Source organism: Megascapheus bottae, chromosome X, assembly GCF_031878675.1.
Source record: "Megascapheus bottae isolate mThoBot1 chromosome X, mThoBot2.hap1, whole genome shotgun sequence".
In the NCBI taxonomy this organism is placed as follows: Eukaryota; Metazoa; Chordata; class Mammalia; order Rodentia; family Geomyidae; genus Megascapheus; species Megascapheus bottae.
Genome location: NC_143547.1, coordinates 103460109 through 103486244, shown reverse-complemented (window position 1 = coordinate 103486244; position 26136 = coordinate 103460109). Strand labels below are relative to the sequence as shown.

The 26136-nt window shown below is 44.1% G+C and overlaps 1 protein-coding gene across 1 annotated transcript; it reads right to left on the bottom strand.

The window, feature by feature from the left end:
- Positions 1-22850: 22850 nt before the first annotated feature.
- On the bottom strand, positions 22851-25100 carry LOC150041691 (uncharacterized). Its single transcript, XM_090327190.1, has 2 exons — positions 25092-25100; positions 22851-23909 (listed from the first exon to the last, which is right to left on the bottom strand). The coding sequence occupies exons 1-2, from the start codon at positions 25098-25100 to the stop codon at positions 23145-23147; spliced, it is 774 nt and encodes a 257-aa protein (XP_090183316.1). The 3' UTR covers positions 22851-23144.
- Between the last annotated feature and the right edge of the window lie 1036 nt (positions 25101-26136).

Sequence of the window (26136 nt, the reverse complement as noted above, 5' to 3'; positions counted from 1 at the left end):
AGCGCCCAGTATAAACTTTTTTCTTAAAAAAAAAAAAGGAGTTTCTGTGGAGTTAAGCACCTTGTTTCTCAATCCTGAAACAAATCTTTGGGCCTTCAAGCTGGAAAGGACCACAGTGACCGAGGAAGAAGTAAAGTATATAGATATGAATAGAGGACAGGTAAGGTTCAGCAAATTGACAGTGACAGAGGCAAGAACTAACTGGAACTGATTTTGTTCACAGTGACAAGCCCTAGATACCAGCACCAATAACCAACTCTAGTAGCCTAGAGAAACCTGTAGTGCATACCTGTTCCACACAGTCCAATTCTTTATATATAACACAGCTTTTTATTATAATTCCTGGAAAACTTCACTAGGTCCAAACCCAGATGCCTGCTAGTTCAACTTTACAAGAAATGGAGGCAAGATACTAGACTCTTCAGGAAGCATCTCTTTGCATTAAGGACCACAGCAGCAAAGTACAAAGACACAGATTTAAGTGAGCCATATGGACACAGGGCTGTGGCTGCCACTCTGTGATAGAGTACATGACTAGCACAAGCAAGGCTCTGGGTTCCATCCCCAGCACGACAACAAAGCAAAAAACCAACCAAACAAACAAACAAACAAACCAGTAACAACAACAAAAACCTGAGCTACAAAGTAGAAGAGAAATCTCTAATGTGGAATATTCTCCCAAAGCTTTTCTCCTGATAAGGTGCTACTAAGCCAATATGTCAACCATGGGCATGGCACCCTTCCTCATCATACACACACATTCTGGAGCATGGGGTCACCCTATCTACATGTGGGAGCAATCATCCCCTTCTTCCTTTCCCTAGGCAGAAGCCTGTGTTTAATGCCTATCCACCAATGGATGTAAGACACACGGGCAGTATAACCCATTAATGGTAATACCCTTTTTGACTTGGCAGCCAGTGTTCACACTGACAATCAAACACAGATGTCCTGGAAACCCAACTGTTAAGCAATATACTTCCTTCATACCACTTGGTACAGTGTAGTATTTGTGTTTTCAGAGTCATATTGTTATCATGTACTTAGGATTTCTCATCCTTTTAGAAAACAACGCAGGATACAAATCAATCCTTTAAAAACCATAGGAAAGCCAGCAATGCTAACAGGCCATGTGGGATATCACTGTGTCACTTTACCACAATCTTAAAGAAAACTACCAACATATAGAGAAAAATTTGCCAACAGATAGATCTGCCACTGTGACAGAGCTGGGTGTCAGAATCCATTATGGCAGAAATGGGATCTTTTCTCAAAATTCTGCTGCTATCACACATTTCCCAGGTCCATGCAGTAAGGATCTGAAGGTAGTATACCTAAGGAAAGGGGAGTTTGATTGAAAAAAAAATGGAGGTCAAGGTTTGAAAAGAATGAGTGAAGGCTATACTGATACAGGAAGTGAACTTCAGTGTTTTCAAACACATTCAAATGGAAAAATTGCATAATAGCTTACATTCAGCCATCTTTCATCCCAAAAATATGCACGTTGGTTGGTACATGCACAACCACATAAACCTTAACCCCTTGTAGCTGTTATTCCGGCCCCTGCAAAAGCCATTAGTTCCTTGTAAGCTTCAAAGAAGGCAAGATCGCCCCAAAACAGCTCACTTGGCATGGACTAGTACATTAGTAATTCTGTAGCCACCATCACTGCTGTTGCTGCTTGCCACAACGCCTCCACCCCCTCCGTCCTGAAAATTTAGGGCCTGCTTCTTCCCCTATAAATACACCATCAATAGGCTGTTACTATGGCAACAGTGAGGAAGCAAGAGGGCTCCCGACACAGAATGCTGCTGCAGGCACACTTGTATATGTCCCGCCTGCCCCTGGTGGATACTGTAAAGCTGATTGTAGGCTGAAAGAATTTTTAACCCACTCCCCTCAGGCACACGAGTGAATCCTGAGAGCCTGGAAAGAAAAGAAGGAAGGAAGGCAGGAAAGCGGCCACCACAAACAGCTTCCTCCCTCCAACCCAGGCCTAAGCCTCTGAATCACAGCACTCTGGGACCCAGCTCCCAGAGTCCCTCACATGGAGACCAGCAGCCACCAAAGCACCTGGTGTCCAAGGCATAGTCTTCAAATCATGTCTCGAAACCCCATTTCTTTCCATCAGTGATCACCAGGAAAGGGTTTGGGGATTTCTAAATCTCATTCATCCACCCACCCAGTGACATGGCAACTCTCAAATGAAGTTTACAGGCTGGGGCCTGCTGTCCCCTTCCCATAACGCCAGGCTTGAGAGTGCGTGTCCTTGCCCACCCTCGCCTCACACCAGCGTCCTGGTCATGAACTCCTGCTCTGGTCCAGCAATACTGTTCCTCTACAGGTTCCTCAAGACCCCAAACGCTTTGGCCCACCAGGACTCCAGATCCCCCTCCCCACAGTGCCGGGCACCCAGCTCAGGGGCCCTGGCCACCAAGGAACCGAACCATGCCCTAGTGGTCTGGGGCGCCCAACCTATGGCCTCACCGTTCTCCAGGCCCAGGAGGTGGCCGCCCTGTTTGCGCACGCAGCCCGCCACCTCGCTGCTGTGCTGCTTCCAGCAGGGCCCCTGTCCCCGCCCACCTGCTCCCCGTCGGCCAAGCCCCCCAGCCCAGCCCTGACGTCTCTCCCCACCGTCCCTCCCCGTCCTGCTCCCTCACCTCCCCGCTCCCCCCACACCCCAGCAACCCCAGGCGCCCCCAATGCCAGCCCAGCCAGGGCCAAAGTACTCCTGGAGCCCCCGCCCTCACAGCCAGGCACCCAGGCCCTGCCCATTACCTCAGCACCCCCCTGCCTGCCCTGCTCTCCTGTGGGGGGCTCCGCTGCTGCCTGCCCCCCCAAACACACCCCGCCGTGCCAGGTCTGGCCTCGCGCCCCGCGCCTCGCGCGCCTCCCTCAAGCGCCACGACCCGCTGTGCCCTGAGAGCCAAGGCCAAGATCCTCGCGCTGCCCCGGCGCGCCAGGCCTCCGGTGGGGCCCGGAGAGGGAGAGGGGTGGGGGCGATCAGAGCAGGCCAAGGGGTTAGGTAGGGAGGGCCGGCAAGCTGGGCCGGAGGGGCGGCGGCGCGCACCCTGCACCGCGCGCCCGCGCCCTGCTCTGTTGGCGCCGCCCCTGCCCGCGCCCGAGCCCGTGCTGCCCGGGGGGCGGGGCCAGGCCCTTGGGGCCGGGGCCCGCCGAGGACCCCAGCACACCTCGCTGGGCCAGTACTGACCCAGACCGCAGCCCCACAGAAGACTTGGCGCAGCAGTGGGTTCGGGCGGCCGCGCCCAAGGCCCGCGCGTCAGGAGTCCAGGCACAGCCCACCCCAGCCCCCGTCTTGTTCCCTATGCTGGCTCACCTGCCATTCGGGCCAACCTGGCCCCGTACTTCACCGGGGTGGAAAGAAGGGCGCGTGCCAACAGGCCCGCCTTGCCCAGACTCCACAGGGGCCCACAGGAGGGCTGAGTACAGGCTTCCTTCTGCCAATGACTGAGTGACCTTGGCTTCCTCACTTACCTCCCCCCTACCCTATCCCGGATTCCAGGCTTCTTTCTTGTAAAAATCTGAGAAATAGAGAGACTCGTTCCTGCTTCCCTCCAAAGGCTGCAGCCAGATGAAGAGGAAATGGGCTTGGGAAACCCCAAGGAATAGAAAGGAAAGAGGAAGGAATTTGTCTGGGCCAGGAAGGAGCTCTAGGTGGGGGGACCCCAGCACATTCCGCTTTGGGGGAGGTTCAGCATGCGTGACTGGGCAAAGCGCTGGAAGCAGAGAGATGACACTAGAATAATGACCACGAGGTTTTAACTACTAGAAACACAAGACCGATCCTCGGAAGGTGGAGTCAGTGGGAAACATTGAAAAGCTGAAGTGAGGCCCATTGCTCCTTGCTAGGCTAACAAAGCTTTTTTCGGATCCTTGCCTGTTAGAAATGAGCTTGAGAAAGTCACAGCACTACCCCCTCCCAAACCCATCCCAGGCACAGAAGCCCCCAGCGCCAGGCCAGGCACCTGGAGAAAGGTTAGGGAAAACCTCCACCATCTCAAGCCTCGTCTGTTCTTCTTCTCAGTGTCAAATAACCTGGGTTCTACCCTTCTTCCTCAACACAGCCCCACGGCATATTCCCTTCCAGGACTCGCAATATCCGCAGCACCTTCCCACCTTGCTTCCTCTTACCAGGTTGCATGAGTGTTCCTTGATATGACAGATCCTTTGTGGCTTCCACCTGCACTGAAGGTCTTAGGAGCACATGCCACATAGGAGAACACAATTACCTAATGATGAGAATGGCTACTTTGCATGCATACTCTAATGCTGTATAGATGTCCTGGTTCATGGAGTCATGGTGAGTGGACAAATAGATTGGAATTGTTACAGAAGGAATCTGAGTCTCATAGACTCCCTAGCCGGTTGGCATCCAGAACCATCATGTAGTCTTGTGCATAGAACTGCTGATAGTTAGCAGTCCCAGTGCACACACAGGGTTCATAGTCTTTGCTTCCTTCCACCTCCAGCATCTACACTTGAACTTCTGGCCCAATAACAGTCCTCTTCTAGTTAATTTTGTCAGCTGAATGCCTTTCTTCCCACTATTAGCAAGAACACTCCCATCTATTCCTCCCACATCCAGCACATACCATCTGCATGTTGTGGTCTTGCAATGTCTTCCCCAGCCCAATTTCTCCACATTGTCTACAGGAAATAGAAAGTTGGGGTCCTCTATGGAAGGCAGAGGAGAGGAAGGAGAAAGAGCATACTTCAAGTGTGGGCTGCTTACTGCACCTCCTGAGATGACCACATATCGCCTCTGTGATGTTCAACAAGTGATTTCATCTTTCCAAATTGATTTCTTGATCTTTTGAATGGGATGCAGCTGCCACTGTCTGACTCCAAAGGTTTTTGTTTTTTTTTTGACAGTAAAGGAAATAATCACGGAGAAAGTGCCTGGCACTTAAAACCTATCAGCTTTAGTTTGTATGTGACTGCATTCTGTTCATTGAGTGGCTTGCTTACATTGTACACTGCCCGCTCTCACTTGGGCCAGACACATTGTCGTCCTATATCTCAAGTCTACCATAAAGCCTCATGCACACCAGATGCTCACTAGCTCACTGGAGGAGAGGGGAGAGTGCTGAAGTCGTGAGCTTGAATTACAGTCAGCCATCATGAGGCATCCACATCCAAAGCAACTCTGGTGTTTACTTCTTCACAGCATAAGGCTTGGCCAAGCCCTCTTTTCCTCATCCCTTAACTCCATCAATTCCATCACTTTTGACTTCTTGGCCTCTCCCATGTCCCATCGCCCTCATCTCACTCTTTATCGGTAAGTACTTTTTTCCAGGTACATTCATTCTTTTCTTGACACTAATCTATACAGAATAGAGCCTTCTCTCCTTTTCATAGCTGAAGCTCTAATTAGAGTATAACATTTAGTTTGTCTTAAAAACCATAGCTGTCTGCAAGGTAGTGAATATAAAGAAAGAAAACAGCTGCAGAACTAAGCCCCAAGCCACACTGCATTTAGAGTTGGGTAGACGATGAGAAACCTCAAGTAGGAGAGGAAAAAAAACTGATGGATGTGGTAGGAAGAGAAATGCCAGAATGTGGATATAGGTAAAGGAACTGTATGACGAGGCAGTTGGTTTACCTGCAATCAGTTCCACCACATTGGGAAATGAGGGCAGGAAGATTTCAAGTTCAGGGCCAACTTAGGGTATGGCAAGTTCAGGCCAGCCAGAGTTATATACCAAGATTACTTATCGAGAAAATTAAAGAAGGACTGGTAAGCAACTAAGTGTTCAGCACAGAAGGATGTTGGTTTGAGCAGAGAAAGATTGAAATAGTCTCCCAGGAAACCAAAAGGTATGTGTTCCATGTAGCTCTGACATGATTTCCGAGGCACATTAAGGCTCTGCTGAAAGCTAATGACTGTTACACTAAATGGAAATTATTCAGCATGTCTACATGATTTTCTCCAACCATATTCAATCGTATTGATGTACATTCAGTGTTGGTGTTTTGCTAGATAAGTTGGAAGAAACGAATGGCAGAGGGACTTAGGAGTGACATAACAAGAGAGGGAGGTAGGGGCAGACTGAGCTGGTGAAAGCAAGAAGGCAGCAGGGTCCTTATTTCAGTAGAGCTGAGTTGCAATACTCAAAGGAGTGGAATGGTGACTAGACAATTGGATGTATGAAGTGAGAAGCTGCCATTTGAGACATGATACAATGTGGGTCTCTTGCTATAAGAACCATAACTATATCTGGGTACTGGAATTGTCTATGTGGGTACAGAAATCACAAGACCTGGTTAGATTACATCTAACCAATTGGAATACTGGAGCCCTGATGCCTCATCTCCTCCCTAAACCTTATTCCATTCATTGAACTCATCAGGAAAGTAAAGGGTATAGGGTCTCTGAGCCTCTCTCCTCAAGCTCACTTACTCAGCAGGTCAGACCACCTACTGAGTCACCTCACATTCCAGTTTCTCAGCCTTTACTTAGTTTTGCCCCTGAGCTTTTGCATTCCAGTGTCATCTTTTTTTTGAAGCTGAGGAATTAAAAAAAGGGTGGTGTACAGCATATTTGCAAATATATAAACACCAGGTTCCACTCAAGGAAGAGAATGAACATAGGCTTTATGCTACATATTTACCACAGGTTTGCGGTGAGAACACTTAAACCCTATTATGTTAATTTTCAGCTGTACACTGCACATGCTATTATTACTGGTCATGGTTACCGTGGTGCATTGTTGATTACCAGATCTCTGGGTCCTCCATCAAATGAAAGATTGTGTCCCTTGTGCAATGTCTTCCCATTCTCTTCTTGTATGAATTTGATTTGTTGAGAGTTCAAATACACGTGAAATCATATATTTGCCTTCCAATGTCTGGATTAGTTCACTTAATGTAATCTCCTTTAGGCTCACCCGTATCATTGCAAAAAGCAGAATTTCCTTAGTTTTTTCAATTGTAATGTATAGAGGGTTTTTTTATGATTTCCATTGGGTATATACTACATTTCTAATGATAACTCTTGCCAAGGATGTGGGATAAAGGAAAGCCTTGCACATACACTGTAAATAAGAATGTAAATCATTACCACCATGAAGGAATACATATGGAACTTCCTCAAGAAAAAATTTATTTTATTTTTTTCATATATGCCATTTTAATTATAATCCAAATGCTATGCAACATATTACTGCAGCTTATCGTTCTGTCCTATTCAAATTCCTTATACTTTTTTATATTTTTTATTGTAATTAATAAAAGGCTTACATGATATTTGCCAGATAGAAGGTGCATTAATTCACATACATTGATACCCTTTCACATGTCTTGGTAAGAAAAAATTTAAAACAAGAATTACCATATGATTCAGATCATATGACCCAGGCATAGTGTATTGAGTATGTTGACTAACCTGTGGACAGATAGCTGTAGTCCATGTTTGTGTGAGCAGTACTCACTGTGTACTAGGTATGTACAGTGTCTGCTGTGCTTCCATTGTGGCTGGAGGAGAGAGACAATCACATCTCTGATTCTTCACTGCAAGGGCCAGAGCCAGCCTGGAAGTCTGTCTTCATGCACTTACCACTGCAGCAAATGCTGAGCTGACCTAAACAAACTCTGGAAGGGCAAGTAGGACCATGAAGCTAGGCTGTGGAGAAAACAGGGCTAGAGCTGCCAGGATTCCTGCTCTTGAACTCTTTTCCAACATTTGTCTCCTATACATAATATACATGTTCTATGGGAAATTCTGGCTGTGATGTCTAAGCCCTTGATTTCTTATGGACAGCTGGAAAATGATCCAAGATGAGAGGCTGAAAGTTGGCCCTTCCTGAAATATGGAGAGTCCCTTAGGGGCATGTCTGTGCTTAGAAGTTCTTCCTTTACACTGTGGATGATCACTGCCTTCTCCCGCCAGGTGTTCCACCTGGGAGTAGTGCAACTTCTACACCAGGATTTGTCAGAGACCATGAAGCACAAGACATTCTCATGGCTTCATAGCTTTGCCCTCTATAGGGAACCAGTTAATCTGAGGGGTAGGTAGAGGCCTGCATGATTATCCAATATCTAGCATGCCTAATGACTGACGCAGGAGCCTTGGTAGAGAAAACTTTCAGAAATTGCTGCAGGCTAAACTTTGATCGAAGACAAAGCCCCTACCCTCTCTCTGTTAAACACACACCAGCAAATACCTCCCAGGAGCTATAGATTATAAAAGGAAATTGACTGATCTTAAATTTGGGAGGTCTAGTGAGCAAGGACCTTTGGAAACACTAAGCCAAGAAGAGCATTCCAAGGTCCGCAGAGGTCTCCCTAGGGTTATTTGAGCATGCTGGTCATAGTTTAGGGCTCATGACATAGCCCATCTGAAGCTTTGCTATCCACATCAACCTGCACATCTCCACCTCAAACTATTCATCCAGCGGAAGCCAGGAAGCTAGGCTTCAACACACAAGGTCACCCTCCAGATCAGCCTTGGCATATTTCATTTTCCCTTCTGCCACCTCCTGGCCACTGCGAGAACTGTAACTATCATCTCCACCCCACTCCCATGCCTAGCAACCTATTCCTTTCCTACCCAATGCATCAGACATCCCACCACCACTGATTATGTGGCCGAGAATGGCCACTTTAATGGAGAGGAATCCCATTGACAACCTTAAGAGGTTGAATGACAAGTGATCTCCAGAAATCCCATGAACAAGACATCTGCGCCTGAAATTCTTCTCAGTTAAGATGCTAGTCTAGTTCCCAGATATAGTTATGGCTCTTATAGCAAGAGACGCACATGTTTGTAAAGAAGCACCATGGGGCTCTCGTTCCATCAAATCTAAGGTGACAGCAATTACGTGTGCTACCAATTAAGCTGAGCTGCCATTTGAGCCATGATACACTGTTTTCCTTTCTACTTATTGAAACAGGTCCTTCACACTTAATCAGATATTGATTTTTGTTGTAGACCTCTTTGGTGCTTACCTAAAACAATGGATGTAAACATTTGTAAAGTGGCTAGAGTACATCAACTCACATTCTGAGTCCAATACTCCTATGTCACTTTTTCCTTAGTCTTGTCCCAGATGCTAACGCTTATCCAGTGGCCACGGCATAATAGGATTGCAATTTATCCTCAGTTCACTCATTCAAATGTGAAAGAGAATGTGGAAATGTGACTTGTACAGGATAAATTGATTTGTTAAAATCACTGACCAACAGCAACATGTCTATGGAGGAAAGCTAAGTAGAAATAGATATGAGGGTCGGGAGTTTGGCCTAGCGGTTAAAGTGCTTGCCTAGCATGCACAAAGACCCTGGTTTGATTCCTTGGTACCATATACATACAAAAAAGCCGGAAGTGGTGCTGAGGCTCAAGTGGTAGAGCTCTAACCTTGACAAAGTCCAAGGACAGTGCTCAGGCCCTGAGCTCAAGCCCAGGACTGGCAAAAAAAATAGATATGAGAAGGGCTATGGAATATGAGCTTCCATCATAGAACCACAGGCCAGGGGATCAACCGAGCAGTAATTTTTGAGGAAAATTTAAAGGAGGCAAGAAGGTTGGTGTGCAGAAAACTGGAGGAGGAGTATCCTAAGAAAGGACCTGTAAATAGATTGAAGTGCTAGAGGTGTAAGGGAAGGACTCTACTATGACATCCACACAACTTGCATAACTTCACACAAGCCACAAAGATGGAGCTGATGGAAATTCCTATGTAGGTGGACCCAAATTCCCAGTGTGATCCGATCGTGCATCCTACCACATGATCAACACATTGGTTTTGGCCTGGTCTTGTGGTAGAAAGTCTGTGGCTTGAGCACACATGAGCATGGAAAAACAGAACATGAGCTTTACTGAAGCCATTTCATTCTCATGTATCTCCAGCACCACCTTTAGCTTCTTTTTTGTTTTAATGTTACATGATCAATCTAACCTTCTCTTTCTTTCTTTCTTTTTTCTTTCTTTCTTTCTGTCTTTCTTTCTTTTCTTTCTTTCTTTCTTTCTTTCTTTCTTTCTTTCTTTCTTTCTTTCTTTCTTTCTTTCTTTCTTTCTTTCTTTCTTTCCTTCTTTGTGGGTCATGTGGTTTGAACTCGGCATGGACACGGTCCCTGAGCTCTTCAGGTCTAGGCTACCCTTGAGCCAAACCCCACTTCCCGTTTTCTAGAGGCTGATTGGATATAAGAGTCGCAGGTTCTTTTGTGCCCAGGCTGGCTTTGAACCTTGATCCTCAGATATCAGCCTCCTAAGAAGCTAGGACTACAGGCATGAGCCACCGTGCCTGGCTTGTTTCTTTTCCTCTACAACATTTTCCCACTCCAAACAATTTTTTTTTGATCCATCCATATCCACCTCGGATCTACTGCCTTTTTCATCAGATTGTCAGCTCTGAAAGGGCCTAGATGTCTCTAAGCCCTTTTAAGTCTTTCTCATGTTGTTCTCTACCACACAGCCTAGAACTTACATGTTTTTTTTGTTGTAATAAACATCCTCAATCCCACCCATTCACATAAAGCTAGTAAAGTTTCATTATTGCTGCTTTGAGTTTTTGTTTTGTCGATTCTAGGGCTTAAACTCAGAGCCTAATACTTTTACTTAGCTTTTTTGGTCATGGCTAATGCTCTACCCTTGAGTCCCACTTCCACGTCTGTTGCTTTGCTAGCTCATTGGAGATAAGCGGCTCATAGACTTTCCTGGCTGGGCTGGCTTCAAATCATAATGCTCAGTTTCAACTTCTTTAGTAGCTAGGATTACAGTCATGAGTCTTGCATTTATTAGCTCGTTGCTTTATTAACAAACAAACTCAGTGTTATAAAGGCAATATGACCTTTCTTTATTTTGTCTTTATTGAATTGCAGAAGCGACAAAGAACACATTGTAAAACATTTAACTAAAAACTGAAACAGCAAGTTAAAAATTTCTCCAAATTACAATGTAGTGAGAATCATGTTACTATATTGGCATTGACACATGAATTCGGGACTCTATCTTTGGAGTATGGGGGCTGGGAATGTTCTTTGACCATTATTAACAATGTGTCAGCGCTGCAGGACCACACAGACAAATATATGTTGTTTTCATATCACATTTTTATGTTTTCCTCAATTGACATGTCCATTTTAATCTATATGGAATTGACTTTGGCTGGAGGTGTAAGCTAGGGATTAGATATATTATTATAGCTGTATTATCTGTATTTCACGCTTTGACTCATCATCCTGAAAGATACATATTATAATCTCTGAAGATCAAAATCCCTACAGTGAAAAATCTAGAAAGTGCAAATTCTACATGAATGATTTTGGAAACAAATCAAATTTTCTACACTACATTTGTGTACATTTTGAAAAATGTTATTTGCATAAATTAATTATACAAAAGGGTTTCATTGTAATATTTGAAACAAGAATATAATGTACTTTGATAAACTTATTTCATCCAACTACTCCCTCCGTAAATGTTGGATTGCTTCATTGTGGTACACACACACACACACACACACACACACACACACACACTTTGTACTTCAAAGTACATTTATTTGTACTTATTTGTGATAGCCTTGGGGCTTAAACTCAAGGCTTGGACACTGTCCCTGAGATATTTTTGGTCAAGTTTAGTGTTCTACCACACGTTCACTGCCACATTTTTGGTGGTTCATTCTAAATAAGGGTTTCATGGACTTCCTGCTTGGGTTGGCTTTGAATCCTGATCGTCAGATCTCAACCTCTTAAGTAGCTAGAATTATAGGTATGAGCCACTGTGAACTGATCACTTACACTTTTAAAGAGGATTTGAGAAACCCAAAGCTACAACAGATTGCTTCACAGGCCACTTTGCACAGTAACATAATAACATACATATACTCGGCTATAGAAACAGCTTTGTAACTAAGGTCTTCTGAAATCTTGAGGACAGTGCACCCACCCACCTTGCTATCATGCTGAGAGATGCTACCTTTCCCCAGGGCAGATGCACACAAAGCGTACCTCCTACTGAACAAGTTTCAGTATCTATGTACAGACACACTTGCACACACTCACTGCGGTGAGGCAAGTATACAGGAAGTGAATTCAAAATCTCTCTAAGTCTGTGGACCATGTATCCCTCCATTCGTAATTATACTGTCCCTATAATGAAAAGATGAAAAATAGACTGCATATCAAAGTAAATTGTATGAAGGAATGCTGTTCATCTTTAGAGGAAAAACAAAGCTGACATATGGTAAAGGGTATGGCAAGAACAGAATACAGGGCCTGATTCTCCATGTTCCTTGCCTCTAGGGTGACTTCCCTTTTAATATATGGCAAGTGCACTTTTCAGGATTTCAGCACATAGAATTGTTGAGATTTTGATCTTCAGAGAATTTTTCAGTTATGCTGTCCTGATCTTTCCAGATTTCAGTATTTGGGGATTAGAGCAATGCCTTGTCTTGTTCCAGTGATGTAGCTGTATCACACCTGTTAGTGAATGCCCCCCCTCCTATTCTCCTCTCTCTCCTTTTCCTAACCACAATTGCTTAATAGTCTTTGTATCTAACCTCTAGAACAGTTTCATGAAGTTACAAAAGAAACAAAATTATTCCTGCTATCTTGATTGTAATTTCAGAAAGTTTCTAAATTAAATTTGGTGACGTTGCAATCTTTAGAATCTAATTCTCTTCAATCAAGGGGTTGGCGTTTTAATATTTTTCTAAAGCTCATTTGATGGCCTTTCTACTTTTCTTGTACATCTTTCAAATTTTAACATGTTTTTGCAAAGTTGCTCTGTGTGTGTGTGTTTATAATTGTTACAGTCATGCATGAGATTTTTTCCCATTACAATTGCTGATTTTTGCTAGCTTGTGAGAAATATGCTGATCTTTGTAAAGTTATCTATATCCATCTGTTTTGCTAAAAATGCCTTGGTCATCACTACTTCAGAGATGATTAGAAATTTTACAAATAATGATAAATGTGTTTCATGCCTTGTTGAATTTGTGTTATTTTAGCCACTGTCCTGGGAGACATGTAGTGATCCTGTTTTAAATGTATCATATGCAGGAGCAATCTTTTTCTCATAGCCCACTACTATTTTTATTCTATTCAGGAATGCAACTTCAATTTTATGAAATAAATTTAATTTGAAGATTTTTTTTTACCAGTACTGGGGTTTGAACTAAGAACTTTGCACTTGAATGGCTTGTTTGATTAGCTTGCTAGTTGTTGTTAATCTCCCATTTGAGCCATGCCTCCAGGCAGGCTCTGTGTAGGTTATTTTGGAGATGGAGTCTCACAGTTTTCTGTCAGGGATGTCCTCAAATTGAGATCCTATACATCCCAGTACTCTGAGTAGCTAGAATTACAGATGAGATGCACCTTCGTCTAGATGAAGGCTTTTTTTAAACAGTTACCAACTATTCCATTGCATGGCGATTTCAAATTTTACCTAACAATTTCACAGGTAATTGTAGACAGAGATTGTTTTCACTGGTCATTTATTACTTTTTAAATAAATATGCATCTGCCTCTTAAAAGTAGAATTATGAATCCTTAGTAATAAAATGATTGGATATGAATGGTTTGAAGGTGCACTATGGATCTCTATTGTTCTATTTATTCTCTTTGAAGATTTTTTAAAAATATTTTATTATCTTAGTTTATATTTTCTATCATGATTGGTTTTTTTACCTACCTTTTACCATTTCCTTTTCTTCCCAGTGCATGACTGGGGTGGTTTCATTTTATGCTGCAATCTCAATGATTGTCTCATCCATTTTTAAATACTTTTGAACATTATATACCACAGAGTTACACTCCTGTTTGCCTCTTGTTATTGCTTATCTTTGGGACATAATTCTGTTCATTATTTTAATGTACATCAATGTACTGGTTTGTTTTATTCTGGAAAGCCTTCACATTCTTTTTTGAACTCAGCCTGGGCACTGTCCCTGAGCTCTTCAGCTCAAGGCTACCACCCTGACCTTGAGCCAAGCCCCACTTCCCGTTTTCTAGAGGTCAACTGGAGATAAAAGTCTCAGGTCCTTTTGTGCCCGGGCTGGCTTTGAACCTTGATCCTCAGATCTCAGCCTTCTGAGTGGCTAGGAGTTCACGCCCAGCTCTCCACAATCTTTTAAAGGTAGAACTCCTTTAAAGAAGAGGAAATTATTTCATACATGTTTCTTACCATTCTGTGATATGACATTATAGTTGGAGAAAAGAACACATCAACAGACTTCAAAAGTTCCTTCAGTAAGAAGAGGGTTACAGAAAGTTCACAACTCCCAGGCCTTTGCTGAGGCGGCCTGTCTTCTTCCTCATTTCTTTACCTGGTGATGTTAACTGGAGTCCAGATCCAGAAGCCTTCAATGAAATGGACTTTCCATCATGTTTGTTGTCATTCAATAAATCCATTCATGCTTCTCTTAGAGACTCCCCATCTCTTTCTTCTTTATAAAAACACCTATTGGTTATCCAGCTTGTTCCTTGAATGCTAAAGAGAATTGAGAATCAGCCACTGTACTCCGTGTGTGATACACAGTGTGAGGAAATCTGATGCTATGTGGCTCAAAGGGAGCATAAGTCAAAATACACATCCTGTAGGCACTGTTTACCTAAGCACAAGAGGATACAAAGAAGGCACAAGACAAAGGATGTGGGAAGATAGATTAACTGGAAATATAAAGCACCACTCCAAGACATATAGGAAAAAATATATGTAAGATTTGGTACTGTGACCATCCATTTTCTACTGCCACTAACAAAATACTAGAGAATTGGATGTCATAAAAATGGCTTTTATTGGGGCCGAGAGTTTGGCCTAGTGGTAGAGTGCTTGTCTAGCATGCTCGAAGACCTGGGTTCGATTCCTTGGTACCACATACATAGAACAAAGCCAGAAGTGGTGCTAAGGCTGAAGTGATAGGGTTGTAGCCTTGAGAAAATCCAAGGACAGTGCTTAGGCCCTGAGCTCAAGCCTACGACTGGCAAAAAAACAATGTCTTTTATAGTGGACACTTGTGGTCCAATGGTTAGAGTCACACCTGGCAACATACAAGGGACATTCACATCTTTCTCTGTGTATCTCTATGTGTTTCTGTGTCTTACTGTGTGTCTCTCTGTGTGTCTCACCTCGTGTGTGTGTGTGTGTGTGTGTGTGTGTGTGTGTGTGTGTGTGTGTGTGGTCTATCCCTATTCTTATGAAGCCCCTAATCATCACTGTTGGAGAGCTCCTTCCTTGTGTCTCTATGAAATTATAGTCACCACCCAAAGGCTCAACATCTAAAGAGTATAATAGATTTTTTACTTCTTTATTGTCTCAAAATGGACATAGAATTTCAATACAATTAAGCCTGGCTAAATAGCCAAAACATCACAGCTGTTACTGTTCAAGGTTTCAGCGTCCACTGAGAATCTTAGACATATTCCCTGTGGATAAATAAAAACTATTGTTATATCAGAAATGACCACATTTGCCAGTGAAGTCACATTGTTAAATACTAAGTATTAGTACTTTACCACTTGAACATTGAGAGAACACAATTTAACCTGTAATGTCATGTTTCTTCCTAAAAAAGCTAGGATGGTGATTCTGTTGACTGAAAAAGCAAAGATGGTGGAAAAAAACTGGCTTGTAGATGCATTGAAGGTTTCATTTGTTTGAAGTGACAATTGTACTGTAAGTTTAGTGTAAAAGGTAAGCAATTGTGTGCATGAGTCTGGACAAAGTAAAGAGAAGTGGGTGGGTGGAAGGGTGTGCATGCAGACATGTGCATGTGTGCACACACATACAGTTTAAAGCCATGGAACTGGATGATATCATTTAGGGTGAAAAAGAATGTGGAAAAAGTCTAAGATCCAGTGCTGTACCTTCTAATGCTGACAAGAAAGCAAAACCAAAAAGGGAGAGTGGAAAGCAGTAGTAAGGACAAAGAAAAGTGAAGTATTAGACAACCCTACAGGAGGGGTTGTCCACAGAAGGAAGGGAATGGCTAGAGAATCAACCCTGACAAGAACCAGTATAACATGGGGGCAGAGAGAAGAGTGATAAACTTTGATAACTGGATGTTACCAGTTGCCTCACTGAAAGCTATTTCAAAGGAGTGATAGTTACCGAGGCTGCACTGTAGTGTGTTGAGAGGTGACCTGGGAAGGGAGAGGAAGTGGAGACCGTGCATGCAGATAAAAATATGCAATGGGAGTGGAGAAATATGGCAATTTGCTGGAGGGAAACTTGGAAATCAATTAGTGATTCATTTCAGATACTAATGACATGCACATGCAGATGGGACTGGTCAAGTGGAAAGGTAGAATTTAATCATGCTAGAGATAGACAAATGGGACAGGTTGGGATCCAGAGCACAGATGGTGACATTGGCCTTGGGGAGAAGAAAAGAACTTTCTACCCTTTTACTCTGAGGAAAGGTTTAGTAGAGAAGATGGAAGAGGAACTCCTTGTGATGAGATTATGATAGAATTCCTGTTCTATTATCTTCTGACTTCTAAATCGAGTATGAGCAATACAATCAGGGGGCAAGAGGAAAGCCAGGGAGAGCTTGAGGAGAGAACACAACAGAGTCCAACACTGAGACTTGACAAGTAATACCACACAGGGAGGGTTGCTTTTGTGAAGCTGAAGATCAGAACACTATTGGTGACACAACTTACAAACCTAGGAATTTTGGCTAGCAGCGGGGAGATGTTGAGGTCCAGACACTGGGTGAGGAAAAATGGGTCTATCCAAAGTTAGGCATTTGCCAGTCAACCATAAAACAGGCAAAGAAGAGAAAGGAGTGACTCTGATGAATGGGGGATCTTAGTGAGGAAGACCTGTGTTAAAGTACTTGCCAGGGAGTTGAACAGGGGCTTGGATGAATTGTTGACAATACATTCCGTTTGGCATATGGGCTAGCCCTCACAGGGCAACTCAGGAAATGCCAACTGGCTCCTCCTAAGGGCCACTGGAGAGCTGCAATACCTTAGCCATGCACGAGGGGGCAAAAGATGACAAGAAATGAGCCTAGTCATGCCCCGCCTACTTTGGGGTTGTATCCAATACTCCAGAGACCTTTAGGCCTACTGTAAGCATCCCTACACCTTCAAGGTGCTTAATGATGCCCAGAAGCCAGTATGGGTACTACCAAATGACTGGTGAGGTTATTGGAGACAGAGGCAGAAGAACCAGTGAGTCCCAAGTCATGGATAAAGGAACATCTTTTGTTTGTGCTCATCCTGACTTCCTGTTCCATGTTTGAATTTGGTGTAATACCTCACTTGTGAGGAATCATGAAATAAATCCTGAGTGTTCTTCACTACCCAAAGCTAGGGGAAACTGGTGCCAAGAGGCTAAGTCTATATGCTGCCATAAAAATACCATCATCCGTCCCTGCTGTTGTCTCCACTTTTCAGCTTCTGAAGCCATGGTAATATCGAGGGTGTACAGGCTTCCAACAACAGAGTGTGCAGAACTGCCCAAGGTTCATGCAAGGGATAGGTCTGCGAAGGTTTGCTGATGCCTTGCCTTCTGTGTGTGATAGAAGTTGTGCTAGGGAATCCAAGACAAAGTGGATTAGACAGTCATCTATTCATTTATTCACTCCCTTCTCCATTTATTCTTTCCCTGCCCCTGCTGTGAGTCACTAGAGGACACAGGTAATTATACATACTGAAAGTGATACAAGGGGACAGGAAAGAGTCAGGCAAATATGCTTATTGGTTTGAAAGACCGCATCTGTGAAAGGCTGGAATCCACACTGGAAGAAAGACTCAGAAGAGAAAATCCACTTGGACTGAGATGGGGACTGGAGAGTGGTGGCAATATGGAGGAGACACATGAGCGCCATGGCCAAGGAGGAGTCGCATGCTCAGCCCCCGGTTGCAATGAGGAAAGACAGCTTCAGAAAAGTAAGGCCTTAGTAGGCAGTTAGGTTGTAAAACTAAAAGGCAGTGTCTTGCCTCCCTCAGCGCTCATCCTAGGTGAACACTAGTGGGCACTGATCATTGACAGATAAGGGGGGGAAAAAGATAAAAGAACATCAGCAAAGTGAAAAACATCATCTGCTGTCCACAGATTTTCCTTTGCATGGCAACCCCAGGCCAGCTGCCCTAGTATATCATATGCTCCATAGGTCCGCAATATAAATCACCCCAGGACCTTTGCTCTTACCCAGGTCCACAGGAGCTCCTTTCCTGGCTGAAATTATGCCCCACTCACAGATAACTGCATTTCCAGCTCTCTCCCACCTCTGCCCCACTGGCTGGACCTTAGATTGCACAAACACTCGAATACGCTATTCTAAATATTGCCATTTATCTGTCCTGTCTGCTGACCTTTGCTTTGTCTGCATTTGACATGTTTTCATTAGGCTGGGTTGTGGGTCTTATTTCACCGACAAGGTGATGGTGTAGTTAATTACCCTTTGACTTCTGGGGTCAGGCCTCCATCTGGGCAGGAAACATCCAGGGCTCAGAACTTTCAGACAACTTGGCATTTAATTGTCACCGTCAATTTTCCTTCCTTTTCCCCTTCACCACCTTTTCCCTGCAGTGGTCCAAACTTGCATGTGCCACCGAGGGATTCGCAGGGACTCCTGTGAGTATGTGTGGTGGATTATGCTTCACAACGTAAGCTGTGGGGTGCTTGCAAGTCCTTTCTCTCTCCCTAGTCCTATGGGATGATAATCATCCCAGAGGCCACGAACGTACAGCTGACATCTTCCTCTCTGAGGAAGGACCCTGAAGAAACGGTGCCAGTTTACTGGTTAATATGCATAAGTTTAAAAAGAAACAGCTATCCTGGATTAAACGGAAGGAAAATTAAGGAGTAGGAGGAGAAAAGGAGGTGGTGAGGTGGGCTTTTCTTCAGCCCTGGGCCCTACCTTGCTCTCCCAGCTACTGGGCAATTGTCCACTCTAGGTTTCATTTTTCAGTTGCACAGCTAGTTTTCTTTACAAAATATTTTGCAAGGACTGATAAGCTAAAACAAAGATGTTCACTGGAACTTTTTCCACAAGGAAGGCCCTGGATTCTGAGACTACAGTCCCTGCCCTGGGTGAGTCAGTTAGAAGAGCAATGGTGCATGTACAGTAGACAACTGCTGTGGGAGAGATGGGACTAGGGATTGCTTCTCTCCTTCTGGCCTGTACATAATTGGCCAGGCTTGCAAAGGCCCAGGCAAGGGGGAAAGGATTTCTGAAGTTGGGAATCATGACAAACCTGAGAGGCTACAAATCCGAGAGGATACAAGCTCACAGCGTGTATCTAATTCAGTGATCGAACTGAGGCCAGTGATACAGTGCATTAAGGCAGGACAGACACATGGAGAATGGGTGAGGAAAACCAGGGCAGCTCAGTTGATGTGCAGAAGGCAGCCATTGCACATTATCTTCCTTACCCAATAAAGCTGAATAAAAACAAAAGCTGATCACTCAGTATAGGTTATGCAATATTTAATTGGGAGCTACCTAGAAACCTGAGACTTTTTATGAACGTTACCTTGGCTAATTTGTAAATAGAATTTTGTTGTGCCCTCTTTAAGGCCAGAGACTCATTTCAGAATATTAGAAGACAACATTCCCCCCACCCCCCGACACACACCATTCAACTGGAAGGAGCGCCCCTCAATGCACTTCCCATCTGACTCCCTATGTCTCTTGATGGCCGGTCTCTCTCAATCTTTCCTTCCTTTGGGAGGCGGTAATACCACCCACATACTGGAACACTGCACAAGTACTTTCCCTTTCATTGTCTTCAAGATACACTTGAAAAGAAAACGCACCAAATACATCAGCACAGAGGACATTACTGGGTGCTATGCTGCGCGATGGAAATGGCATTGGGGAAGGACATGGGTTGGGGCTGGTGATTTTAATAACAATCTTCCTTCTTTATTATAAATTGCATTTGGGAATAGGGACATTTATAAATGTTTGATGCCACAGAAAGCACATGAATATTCAGCTATAAGCCTGTGCACGGAATATTCGATTACATTCAGCCTGAGCCTGTGCAGTCCACCTGGGAATGAGTGGTGGCGGGGGTGCAGGGCCCGTGTCTGTAAGCTCTGTGTGTGTGGCAGCTGAGCCACCTCAGGCTGTTTTTCCAGCTCCACAGCCCTAGAACATATGGACACTCAACTCCTGGACTTTCCTACACAGCTTGCTGACATCATGGCTGAAGGCAAAGAAGCACATGAAAAGTTGAGGACAAGCATTACCCACTCGGAGTCCTGGGGTAGATGTGTTGTGGGTTATAAGAATACCTCTACAGCTGGGTGCGGTGGCTCACACCTGTAATCTTAGCTGAGATCTAAGGATCAAGGTTCAAGGCCAGCCCAGGCACAAAAGGACCGAGACTCTTATCTCCAATTAACCTCTAGAAAATGGGAAGTGGGGCTTGGCTCAAGGGTAGGGTGGTAGCCTTGAGCTGAAGAGCTCAGGGACAGCACCCAGGCCCAGAGTTCAAGCCCCATGACCCCCAAAAACAAAGAGAGAAAGACAGAGAGAGAGAGAGAGAGAGAGAGAGAGAGAGAGAGAGAGAGAGAGAGAGAGAGAGAGCATCTCCAGTGTAGACGGATTTTCAGTACTTCCCGTGGAGTGGCACAGGGAGGAAGGGAGGGTGGGAAGGGGATCGTGGGCCAGCTGCATTCAGCTGCATTCAGCTGGCTCCTGCATGAGAGACCTCAATGCTCCAGCTCCTCTGTGCCTCTACTTACCGTTAGGCAGGTATGTGATACGCAGATAGAGAAAGACACGAGGTACACAGAAAAACCTCAACAGTCTGTGTCCCAAACAAGTTGCCAGGCCAGCTAGAAATGTTCAGCATGCAAGGTAGAATGCTACTGTCACAGTACAGCTGCCACCAAGAACAGAGGTCTGAGTTGGGGAGTGGGGAGTGGGGGCCTTGTGAGTAAGATGTGCCCAACCATGGATTCTCCCTCCCAAGCACCTCTCTGGGATCTGACTGGACTTGGACTATTGAGAGGACAGCTGGTTTCCATTTTCCCTCTTCCTCTGGACAGGAGACTGTGTGTCAAGTCAGCGTGCATTGGCTTCAATTGTGCACTGCATTTGGTGTCATATATGAAGTTGTCTATGTGACTGAGTGATATGACAAAGTGTTTGACCTGAGTACCTGCAGATGTGATGACCTTGCATTCACTTGAAGGTTTCTCTGGGGAACATTTTGGAACAAAACATCTTCCAATTTGAGGTGGGATCCCAAAAATTTGTTCAGTGATATTTTTCACTCAAGCCCTGCCCAGACTTGTGTGAGGACCACAGCTGATGCAGGCCCCACTGCTTAGTTCCAACCCTGCCATTCCGTAGCCTAGCCATCCCCTCACCTATGCCTTGTCCCTGGAACTATGGAAATTAGGCTTTTTGTTGTGACTCCACAGAATACCAATAAGCTGCAAAGGCAATCAAGCCTAAGGTCTATGGGAGGAACAAACTAGAGGGGATTTAACTCATTACAATTTGACTTTAGTAATACACTAAATTAAGAGGATATTTGTGGCTCTCAGCTTCTACTTTTTGCTATCCATTTCTCTGTCACACAAAAATAAGTCGTCTTTAATAGCAGTGTCTATGGTTCTCTAGGAACAAAATTACACCTGGATATTAGCCTCTCTCGTGTGTGGCAACCTGTCAGCTGAGGAGTTGAGTAGATAGTGACCTGGCTTCCCCAGTTAGGATCCCAATACAAAGTGGAGGGAAGGGGTGAATGCAGTAAACATGAAACCAGATGGGATAAACACTGCCTTAGACACCCTCTAAACAATGGGTTCAATAATAACCCTCACCACATGCTTCTTCATTGGTTTCCAATATCTTTTCCCAAGACTCTTTCAGTTCCATTACACCACTTCTATGCTCAGGAGGCATCCAGGAGCCATTATGTCCTCCACTGTCCTTTTTTCCAGCTATGGAAACTACAACCCAACCAAGACAGAATTGAGTGTGTCACTGTGGGAACTACTTATAGTATCCAGGAAACTTGTGAGTGAACTCAGAGGTTAGAGAACCGCCAGACCAACTGAGTGGATGGAAAGAACTGTCACCCCAGCAACATTGTCTATGCCTTTGACCCTTGGGACAAAGAGGCAGCTGTGGAAGCCTGAGCATGGGCAAGTGAGCTGTGCCCCTAGTTTATGTGACCTAAATGTGTGTGTGTGTGTGTGTGTGTGTGTGTGTGTGTGTCTGTTGGGAAGGCAGAGAAGGCCCTCTGATGTGTCTTCTTCTAAGAACACTCAATTCCATTATTATGAAGACCCCAACCTTCATGACATCTTTATGCACAATTGCCATCCTAAGGTCTTATCTCCAAATCTATCACTTTGGGGGGGTAGGGCTACAAAATATGAATTTTAGATGTTAAATCAGTCTATATCGTCCTAAAAGGCATCACAGTCTCTGAATTATGTCAGGCTACTTCTTTGCCTTTGTCCAATGATGTTTCATGACCTCAAGAAAGGCACACAGGGACATTTAGCACAGTCATAAAAGCTATCCTCACCATTGCCACAATGAGAAAAACTTGGAAGATGTTCTCCTTGTTAATGGAGCAGAGAGCAAAATCTCTTTCCCTACAGGGAGTACACATGGCCTTGCCAATGGCTGCAGACAGGACAGAGAGCACAGACATATGACCACATGGCAAGGCTATAGCCACTGACTTGGGCAAGCGTGACATGGGCAGAGAGGTATGAGCAAGAGACCCAACACTAGAAAATGAGTCCTTCATCAGGACCTTCACACTTCCTAGGATCTGAAAGTCAGGCAGAAATTGACAGAGAGTTTTAGTAAACGAAACATTTATTGAAGCATGAAGCACCTCATAGAATTCATTTTAGATTCACAGATGGGAAACTCATTCTTGATGGGCTGCCCTAGACCACTGTAGTGCCTGGTCAAATCAAGGAATCAGTTCTTTGCTATTAGGATGGGATACTCTTCCAAAAGATACAAGCTGAGTTTGTGTAGAAAGTTACGATCTTGATATTCAAATGGTTCAAAAACTTCACATTTTTGTTCTTATTTTTTTGGTGCTTTGGTAAACGCATAATTTAAGAAAAGGTATATGGAACAATGATAATATATAATATCCCACTATCCTATGGGATTTTGTTTAACCTGTAATTTTGCCTCCACTGACCTCACTGGTCAGCCTGTTCAAGTTTCCTCTTTCTAAATGTCAAGTAAAAGATCAAAATCATCCAGTTCACTAAACACACTTGGCTCAGTCGGTTCCGTGGCTAGGTCTAGTTCATCAAGTAAGTTTAATTCAGTGAACAGTTCCAATTCAATAGGTGAGCTTATGTCAGTAGGTTGGTTCTCAGCAGATAGGTTGATCTCACTAAATAGATCCAGATCAGTCGGTAGGTTGAGCTCACTAGACAAGTCCAAATCGGTAGGTATATTAAGGTCACTTGATAAATTTGGATCGGTGGGCAAGGTGAGCTCACTAAACAAGTTCAGCTCAGTGAGTATATTCACCTCACTAAGCAGGGCTGGCTGGGCAGGTACATTTGGCTCAGTTAATACGCTCATCTCAGTAGTTGTGCTTAGCTCGATAGGTTGGGTAGGTGGATTCAACTCAGTGATCAGGTTTCCTTCAGTACAAACATTCACATCAGTTGGGAGGTTTACCTCTGCAGGTGTACTGGAACCAGTAGATAGGTTTAGCTCAGTAGGCAGGTTTGTCTCAGCATGTAGGTTTATGTTGGTAGGTATGTTTATCTCAGCTTTTAGGTTTATCTCAGTAGGTGTGTTTATCTCGGCATGTAGGTTTATCTCAGTAGGTACAGTTACCTCAATAGGTGGACTTGCCTCTGTAACTACATTTGTCTGAATAGGTAAGTTTATGTCAGTTGGAAAATCTGGTTCAGCAGATGGGTTCAACTCACTAGGTGGGTCGTTTGTCAAGTTTAGTGGCTCTAGAAAAGAAATATTCTGTAGAGAAAAGGGAAGAAGAAAGTTGAAATCCTTTGCTACACTTCCTAGGGCTGTACTGTGGTGGTACAAGAGAAATTAAGACATGAGCCTGTAGGGTGCTAGAAGAGAGAGGTAGAGAAGATGACATTCCTCTGCTCTTTTCTCTTATCAACTGGACTTTAATACCAGGAGAAGCAGTTGTGAGATTTTTTGAACTCACCAGATTTCTCCTAAGTCTGTGTGTAGGCCTCTACTGCCTAGTTTCTCTACCCAGCCAAGACTTCACCCTTGTGCCCTGACCTTCCCCTGGGAAATGGTTTACTCAGTCTTTTCTATGTGGACAGAGAGATTCTCTGCTGCTTTCCCCATTGGAGCAAAGTGGATCAGTCCACCCTAGTGTGTAGAAAAGAATGAGGGTCAAAAGTGGTGCTACAAACAGCTGATTGTGGGAGTCTGGGATAAAGGATCCCATTGGCTATTTTGAGTTGGTCCATGATATCAATGAGTGCTACTTACTTGGTGAAAGAGAACACGGGGTTGCTTTATGAGCAGAGTACTGAGACATAGACCTAGGTGGACAAGAGGGCTCAGTAGGCAATAGAGTTGAGCTACAGCAGTTGTGCACAAGATGGAGCTCCAGATGCTCTCCCATAGTGACCTGTTTGGGGTTACTCAATTACTTCTTCCCAACTGACTGACTTTCTGGAGTCCTACCTTCTCAATTTCCCTAGGCTATTTGCTTACCTGTATGCCAGCTCTACCAAAAAGGCACAAGGAATGGTCCCATCACTACTGACATAAGACCCATTGACCATTCTAATTTTCTCAGTTAGTCCCTTCAAAGGGATTCATTTTTCTGGTAGTATGGTTCACTTAGCTGGTCTGTAAAAATTTTCTCAACTTTAGCTCTTTAAAATGGCTAAAGTTTTATTCTCCTCTATGTTATTGGTATTTCTTTGCTTTTATTCAGTTATTATTGCATGAAGAGAGTAGCCTATATAGAGAAACCTAATACCAGGATGGAAGTATACTGCTGGGCTATTGCCTGGGCCTCACAGGCTAAACAGCTACATTCCAAGTAGAAAATACCTTTTACACGTGCTGTGTATCAGTCACATGAAATGTTTGTTGTTTCAATGGGGCCTGCTGGGAGTTTACCTGGCCACAAAACTCACTGTGCCATTGGATTAGCTCCCTTACTGGAAACATGGCTGTTGCAAGTGGGCCCCACTGTGTGTACCTTTCCTAATGCAAGGGACCTCATAGCAAGATAGCAAAGACATAGCTTTGACATTGCACCTGTGTAGCTGCTGTGGTCTGTCATCCCAAGTATGTGGGTGTGGAGATCAGGAAAAGCATTAGGCCACACATCACACCTAAAGGCCCACCCTAACAGTACAAGTTGGGGGTGGTGGTATTATGCTTGTCATCTCAGCTACAATGTAAAGCATAAGCAGTGGTTTGCAATCCAGATCAGCCTGGGCAAAAGTGCAATCCTATCTCAAAAATAACCAGAGCAAAAAAAGGGCTAGGGACATGGCTCAAGGTGTTATCAGCCAAGAAATCATGATGAGCTGAGTTCAAATCTCATTCTTTTTTTTAAAACAATTTTTTTGCCAGTCCTAGGGCTTGCAGTCCTAGGGTCTGAGCACTCTCCTTGGACACTTTAGACTCAAGGCTAGTGTTCTGCCACTTGAGCCACAGCATCACTTCCGGCTTTTTTTTCCTGAGTCTGTGGTACCAGGGAATTGAACCCAGGGCTTTGTGCATACTAAGTGAGCACTCTACCACTAGGCTATGCTCCCCAACCCCTCAAATCCCACTTAAATATATATATATATATATATTTGAAATGGGGATTTCACATATATAGCATTGTTTCTAGTCTATAGGAAAGAGACCCAAGGTCTCTCGACCTATGCAAGGAAGGAAAAAGAGAAGGAATTTGCATACCTGCTGTTCACAGTGTAGAGTCTGTGCAGGATTGCATGCATTTGGGGGCAAAACATTTTGTTTAAATTTGATGCTGTGATCATACAAAGCATCCTCATTAGGGAAAATCTGAGGAGTTGATGGTGGTGTTTCCTGCCACAACAGCATAAAATCTTCCAGGGTCTGCAGAGTGGGTATGCTGGATGTGCTAGAGCTAGAATCTTTGCTAGATTCAGAGGAATTGCCATTTGTTGGTGACAGGAACACATTCGTGCAGAAGTCTTCCTTGTACTTAGCAAGATAACTGTAAGAA